At 39.0% G+C, this 6,848-nt stretch overlaps 1 protein-coding gene across 2 annotated transcripts; it reads left to right on the top strand.

Moving 5' to 3' along the window:
• Positions 1-465: 465 nt before the first annotated feature.
• Positions 466-5,269, top strand: LOC107643875 (tudor domain protein (DUF1767)). 2 transcript variants are annotated; one of them, XM_088487573.1, is made up of 7 exons: positions 526-998; positions 1,531-1,698; positions 2,645-2,861; positions 3,132-3,323; positions 3,726-3,994; positions 4,077-4,236; positions 4,925-5,269. In XM_088487573.1, the coding sequence occupies exons 1-7, from the start codon at positions 732-734 to the stop codon at positions 4,951-4,953; spliced, it is 1,302 nt and encodes a 433-aa protein (XP_088343699.1). In that variant the 5' UTR covers positions 526-731; the 3' UTR covers positions 4,954-5,269. The 2 variants fall into 2 exon arrangements, with proteins under 2 accessions (XP_088343700.1, XP_088343699.1); XM_088487574.1 differs by lacking the exon at positions 4,925-5,269 and having other exon boundaries at positions 466-998; positions 4,077-4,397.
• Positions 5,270-6,848: the final 1,579 nt, after the last annotated feature.

Raw genomic sequence — 6,848 nt, 5'->3', positions numbered from 1 at the left:
CTTCCGTGTCCATCGCTGTTCACAGTTAACCGGAATGAGACTTGACTTCTCAAAATTAATGCTCAACCCCGACATCAGCTCAAAGCACTGCAGTAGACGCTTATAATTCTTGATGGTCTCTTCCTCTGGAGGGCAAAAAAGAATAGTATCGTCTGCAAACTGTAAGTGTGACAACTCAATGTTATCCCGTCCAACCAAGAGCGGAAGTATGCGGCCATTCCGGTGATTTTTTTATTTTTCTTTTTTATTTGTTTATTAGACAAAATTTTAATTTTTCAATTTTTAATAATAATAGAATTATAAATCAAATATTTTTTAATCTAATTTAGTTTGAACATTAATGTGAGATTTAAAATTTTTTTAAAAAATTTAAAAATTATATTTTTATTATATTTTAAATCAAAGAAAAAAAAAATTCTTGCGAGAATCCTATTAAAAACTTGAGAGCATGTGACTAACTCATCCAATTTTAAAAACCTCGAGTAAATTACTCATCTTTTAAAGATGCGCCCGTATTTAAAATTCGGGCGATTTTGGTAATTTGCCCGGAACAATTCGATTGATTGCAGCCTCCATTCTAAAAACTAGAAAGTGAATCGAATTCACTTGTTCATTTGCGAGGGACTAAAATTGATGTTACCTCGAAATTAAATGGGAGTCCAATTGAATGCAGTGCTAAGGTAAGAGAGAAAGGAAGAGACTTGCCACTTGCGAACACCCAAAAAATTGAAATGGCAGAGAGTAGTTATGATTCGGATTCAGGAACCTTGCTGGAAACCCTAAGAAGAAGGGGTTGGTGCCTGCAAGAAAATGATCAATTGAAGGCCACCGTCATGATTCAACGGGCGCTGGCCCATGACACTTCAATGGTCGTCGATTCTGTCGAGTCGGAGCTCCTTAATGCCGACCTTAGATCCATCGGAGCTAAGTCCTTGCCCGAACCTTCTGTTCTTCGTAGCTCTCCTTCTTCATATCTTCATGGTCCCAAAGTCCTTCAGGCATGGAAACTGTGTCTCTTTGTTCCCTTAAATATTTACTTTTTCTTTTTTTTCTGCAAGTCATTCTTTTTGTAGCTTATAATTATGGTTTGATACCAAGTGGGGTTCGTTAATGGGATAGTATTTTGGTCCGTATTCAGTGGTCTAGGGTTCCTGAGAATGTCAAAAATCCTGGTAGGACTGCCCTATATGAGAATTGAGAAATGTTAGGGCCAACACTTTTTATTAATATCACTTTCGGCCACCACTTTAGTTTTATAATATTAGGGTTTCGGATTTAGAATTTAAATATAAAAAATACCTTTGTTGACAAGTATTGGCCAAAAAAGTAATGAATGTTGTTGGTTATGTAGCATTGCTCATGAGAATTTAGTGAGTTTGGAGCCACACTAATGGGTTCCGGGTAATAGGACCTGGATGCGGTTTAAACACCAAATGGTTTGATTTGCTGCTTCCTTAATATATCTTTGTGCCATTTTAATTATTCTTGTTTTAAAGGAAATGGTGACCGAGTGTTTGTTAGTTTTAGCAGATATCTTCAGTGAGGGACATTTCTAAGAGCAGTGTAGATGACGTAACAAGAAATTCTGGTGGCCGGAGACTTCTTAGGTTGTGTCTCACTGATGGGCACTTCGAGATAATTGGTATTGAATATTCTCACATCCCGTCTATACCTGACAATGTGGCTCCTGGTACTAAGGTAATGCTTTATTTTATTTCTCTTTGTTTATTTCTTTGCAATGGGATAATTACAGAGGGCATATTTTCTGTTACAATTAGTATTTGAATTTAATTTTGATACTGAGTGTAAAACAGTTTTACACATGTATCCAATTACATGACAGTATGTTAGCAAAGATAAACTATCTTTGACATTGACTGCGGGAATAGTCATCGAAAAGAACGGATGTGATTTAGACATAAATTTTACTCGGTTAGTGCATCAAAACTAAACTTACTATTTTTAAAAAATTTATATTTTAAAGATCAGTACATTGATTAGTGTATTTTATATACTGTGTAAAACTTTAAATGCCTTGTAGTGAAGTAATTCTAAATCCAGAATCTGAATGAATCAGTTCTTCTTGAGGACCATGTGAACTATTTTTATTTTGCCTAGGGTTTTGGATTTAGGGTATAGAGAGAGGGGTCTTGGAAGGAATTGAGGGAGAGGGAGAGGAATAGGAAAGAGAATTAAGTGTCCTCTAGTGGTAACTGAGGGAATACTTGCATAGGGTGCAAGAATGTGCAGGGTTAGGGAAATTAGCGGAATCATGGAAGAGCTCAGACCGTCAAAAGCTCAGGGAGTTTCCTTCTTTCTTTTGTTTTCGATATTGTGCTTCTTGATTGCTATAGTTTATTGGTATCCATTCAGGTTATATCAATATGCTAGTTATTCCTTCAATTTCTGCTCGTAAACCTGTTTCTATCAAAGACCTAGCTGTATACATAATACTCAGATTAGACAGGAGAGAAAGAAAGGGTTCCCATATATGAGGGTGTTCACAAAAACTAACGCTTCCAAATGTACCCAAATCACCGCTATATCCCTCCTTGTCTCTTTCTTTCTATATATCTTTATTCTTATATGTGTATTCCTAAATCAGCATTATGTAATATGATACTATTTTATTGCCATTGGACAGATCTGTTTGGAAAACAAAGTTGCAGTTCATAATGGTATAGCTTGCTTAAATCCTAAAGTATTGACTGTTTTAGGAGGCGTTGTGGAATCACTCTATGAAGAGTGGCAGATGAACCAAAAATATTCAGGATTTTCCCGATCATCTCTCAGACAGCTAGAGGATCGTGACGCAGGTGGACCTCCTCCATTTGTGAAGCTGCAGGTTGGATCTTCCTCAGGTCAAAATGGGAATCTTTTGTATTTCTTTCCTTTTTCTTGCTAGTTATACCAAACCAAGAACTATCGAAATGGTGGTAGGATCAATGGCACAAAAGTTCCTGTCTTTCAACTTTTAACCTTTTATTAATTTCATTTTATGCTAAATGAATATTGATATGAATGACTATGTTACAGTTGGACTTTAAACACCAAATGCATTCCTTGCAATTGAAATTTCAAAACTCACAAATTGTTTTTGCGGAATTGACAAAGATAGTGATATTGGGCAGGCTATGCAGATTATAAGTCTAGTAGTAGTAAGCCCACTGCTGTGGTTGCTGAAGCTAAGATGAAGGCAACTGATTCACACCGAGGCCATACTCAGAAAGCAGATATCTCCTCCGATGTAAATTTAAAACCCAAATTGCCCTCAGAAAAAGCTGTGGACAAGCCTAGTACTTCAGAACCAAGACCCAGAGAAGGTGTTTTTGTCTGATCCTTTTTCTAATTACTTCTTGTGTCTATGATTGAGCTAAAGTTCAGAACAGGAAAAATTTATGAGGTTTGATATTGTTTGCTTTGCCTTTAGTTTTCTTATAGTCTTTGTTAGTTGAAACATGGAATGCCATCAGTTTCTCAATTCATTGAGGAATGTCAACATTATAAACTTGTTATTGGAAACCATATACAAATGACATGGTTTAACAAGTTGACTTTCCACATCTGTGACTATATATGTGTATAGACTTGATGGTGTTTCGGAATGTACTGATGAATTGTAGCTTCAATATGAAAACCATGTCTTGTTTAGCATTTAAATAAGACATAATTGCCTGTACCACGTTGTTTCTCATGTTTTTCGCGATATTGACCCCTTCCTACAGCTGTGGAACCTGTTCCTGTGCAAAATCAAGCTGCTGCCCAAAAATTACTTCAGAAACTAAATCAACCAAATCAGGAAAACTGCCGTTTTAAGGGTCGGAAACATAGAGGGAAAGGGAAAGAAGAAGATCCGGTTGTATATACTCTTGAAGAATATGAAACTAGAAAAGCCCAGGCAAAGCCATTGAAGGAAGACGAGGTGTCGGACATTAGTCGTGATGGCCAGCTTGCTAGGCAGCTTCAAAATCAATTTAACCTTGAAGATTGTTTGGTCAGTAGCTTAATCCCTTTAGTCTTCCCGTTTTTTCTTTCTGTTCACTGTACCTGTTCCAATCTATCAGCTACTTGATTAGGTACAAGGGGATCCCCATGAAGCTGAGGCGCAAGACATTAGAATGAGCATGTTCACATATGAAAGGGATTATGGTGGCAGCCATCAAACATCACATGGAGGAAGGGGAAGGGGAAGGGGAAGGGGAAGGGGTAGGGGTAGGGGAAGGGGAAGAGGAAGAGGTAGGGGAAGATATGGTTAGGTGGCTATCTTGCTCATCTTGTTTGCATAGTAGATATTTTCTGTTTTCCTTATGGTTTTCTTTTTGTTCCAATTATGACAATGATCTTGATTTTATCTCCTGGCTACGTTTTTATACATACTCAAGCGGAATTTGAGTTCATCATTCATGTAGGTCTAGTGAAATTGAGCCTTTCCTAATCTCGTCCAATGGCTTCAATTTTCAAAATAGAGATAAAGTGATAAACACGGACATTCAAAATAAATATTTTCTTAGGCTCTTCAAAGTTCAAACATTGTGGATACAGTCGCGGTCGAAGATACAAAGATCTTGTGAAAGAATTTTTGGATGCAAATACTGAAGCTCAAAATAAGAAAATAATAGTTGAGTCTCTCATGAATGATTTCTTTCACAATCAGACGAGGGGGATATTTGCTATTATTCAACAGGATTACTGAAAAAAAAAAAAAATAACAATTTCATAAATGAATGAGGCAATGATGCTTTTGATGCTTATAAAAGTTGTGACCAAGACATGTACTTTCTGCTCCGGTTCGTGTATCTAAACAAGCCAATGGCTCCAAATTTTTGTTCCTTTCTAAATGTGTACACTGGGTTCGTGTATGTAAACAACCCATTAAACATTTTCACTAGTCATTTCCTCAACTGAAACATCTCTGCTATTGTAGTGTTGCATCCACCAAAGATTCGAGGATAGAAGTCTCGAGTCGTACGTGCTTTTCATCCACGGGGCAAGGATTGAGTAGTTTCAACGGACCGTGCTTTGCATGCATAGGCTGGGTTTAGTGTTTTTCACGGGCCGTGCTCGGTGGTGCGTGATTGTGTCCACAGGGCATAATGTGTCCACGAGCTATGCTTAGTTTCAAGGTCGGGTTTGTGCAAAGCACGGAGGGAGGTGGTGGTGCTACGGTAAACTACAACTCTACAAGGTTAGTGCTATTCTTTGCCCTCCACAGAAAATGCCTATTACTTTTGGATGATTTTTTTTATTTGAAAAAAGAACTGTTTGTGAGTAATTGACTATCATTTTGCTTGTTTAGCTTGGTTGCACGTTGCTCGATTAAGTTGAATAATGTTGTTTTGTTGAACCAAATGCTTGTATGCTATTGAATTTTTGTTAGTGTAATGGTTGGTAGTTGTTCCGAGGGTTACCTGAAATGGTGATTTGGGCCAGACTCCTTATAAGGCAGCGTCTGACTTGTACTGGTGCCGAGATGTCATCGTCCGAGTTCCTCGTGAGAAGGTGAAGGGTGATACCTGCAAGAGACTCCGATACTTAAGTTAGCAAAGACTTTAGGCAAGTTTTTAGTAGATTGGGACGTGAATATGCTTAAGGGGTGTCAGTGTATTTATAGTAGAAAGATAACCACATTTTTGGAGTAGTTCCACCTTTGTTAGTGGATATCCGTTTCCTTTATCTTGCGAGTTTGTTGGGATCTATCTTCTAAGTGAGATAGAGATAGTAGGAGAGATTTTGAGGAGGTAGTTACTTATAGATAAGTAAGGTTGGACCTCCTTGTCGCACCCGACTTCTCCCGACCTCTTAGGAGGTCGGGTAAGTGGAAGAGGCCACCTTCGAGTGGCCTTTATCCTTAATGGGTCTGGCTGAATTTGGGCCAGGGTATGAACAGTGTGCCTGCTTGAATCCGAGCTTTCATAAGGTTGGACCCAAGCATTCGTGGCTTCAGTCTCTGTTGTCGGGTACGCCGCCTTCAAGAGGTCGGGTACCCGACGTGTTTTAAAATTTTGAAACGTTGCCACTTTAATGATATGGCGAACGTTGCGCAGCAGTTTTCTGGAGATCCGCACATGGTTTTAAAGAGGGGTGCAAAATGTTTTTTTTGTCCCTTGTTTCTTATAAAAGCTTCGCCCCTTCCTTCTTCCCTCATTTCCATTTCTGAAAAAACGCTTATTTTGCTTTGTTTCTGTTTATACCATGGATTGAGCTAGGCGAGTTGGGTTGGATGAAGACAAAAACGACCGATCTCTTAAAGGGTTGGTCGACACCGACCTCTTCCCAAAGAGCTCGGCCGAATTGCTATAAAGGCCCAAAAAAAGCCCAAAGCAGAGGATCACAGCCTACCTAAAAGCGGCTGGCCAAAGATAAGGGGACTCACCCACAAAAGATAAGATAAGATAACTAACTTATCTTAAGGGAGGTCACCCCATACTACTATAAATACACTGGAGCATCCAAGTATAACTCATACTCTGATTCTACACAAAAAACCTGCTTAAAGTCTGTGCTAACTTAAGCATCGGAGTCTCTTGCAAGTACCACCATCCTCCGGTGATCAAGGATCAGCAACATCTCAAGGTTCAGCAAGTCGGACGCGATAGCTCCGGCCATAATAGCAAATCTCCTCCGAGATCGACCTTCAGTTTCAGGTAACACTCGAAATATTGGCGCCGTTGCTAGGGAACCTAGAAGTCATCCCATCATCATGGAGGACAACCTTGACAACGATCACAACTCTGCCTTGGAGGACAGAACGCCGCATAAGAACACGGAGACCATACCAAAGGATATTCCTCAAAACAAGGGAGACAAACAGCCCCCAAATGCAGAAATTTTAGAGGCCATCCGTGAAC

Source organism: Arachis ipaensis, chromosome B5 (assembly GCF_059453495.1).
Source record: "Arachis ipaensis isolate K30076 ecotype BB chromosome B5, ASM5945349v1, whole genome shotgun sequence".
Lineage (NCBI taxonomy): Eukaryota > Viridiplantae > Streptophyta > Magnoliopsida > Fabales > Fabaceae > Arachis > Arachis ipaensis.
Note: the sequence above shows the minus strand (reverse complement) of the source record. Positions and strands in the feature narration are given on the sequence as shown.

Excerpts from the sequence above, each read along its gene's own strand:
- LOC107643875 (XM_088487573.1), top strand. The coding sequence starts at position 732 with ATGGCAGAGAGTAGTTATGATTCGGATTCAGGAACCTTGCTGGAAACC. Across the intron at positions 1,699-2,644 it reads ATGTGGCTCCTGGTACTAAG|ATCTGTTTGGAAAACAAAGT; the intron begins GTAATGCTTTAT and ends GCCATTGGACAG. Across the intron at positions 2,862-3,131 it reads GCAGGTTGGATCTTCCTCAG|GCTATGCAGATTATAAGTCT; the intron begins GTCAAAATGGGA and ends GATATTGGGCAG.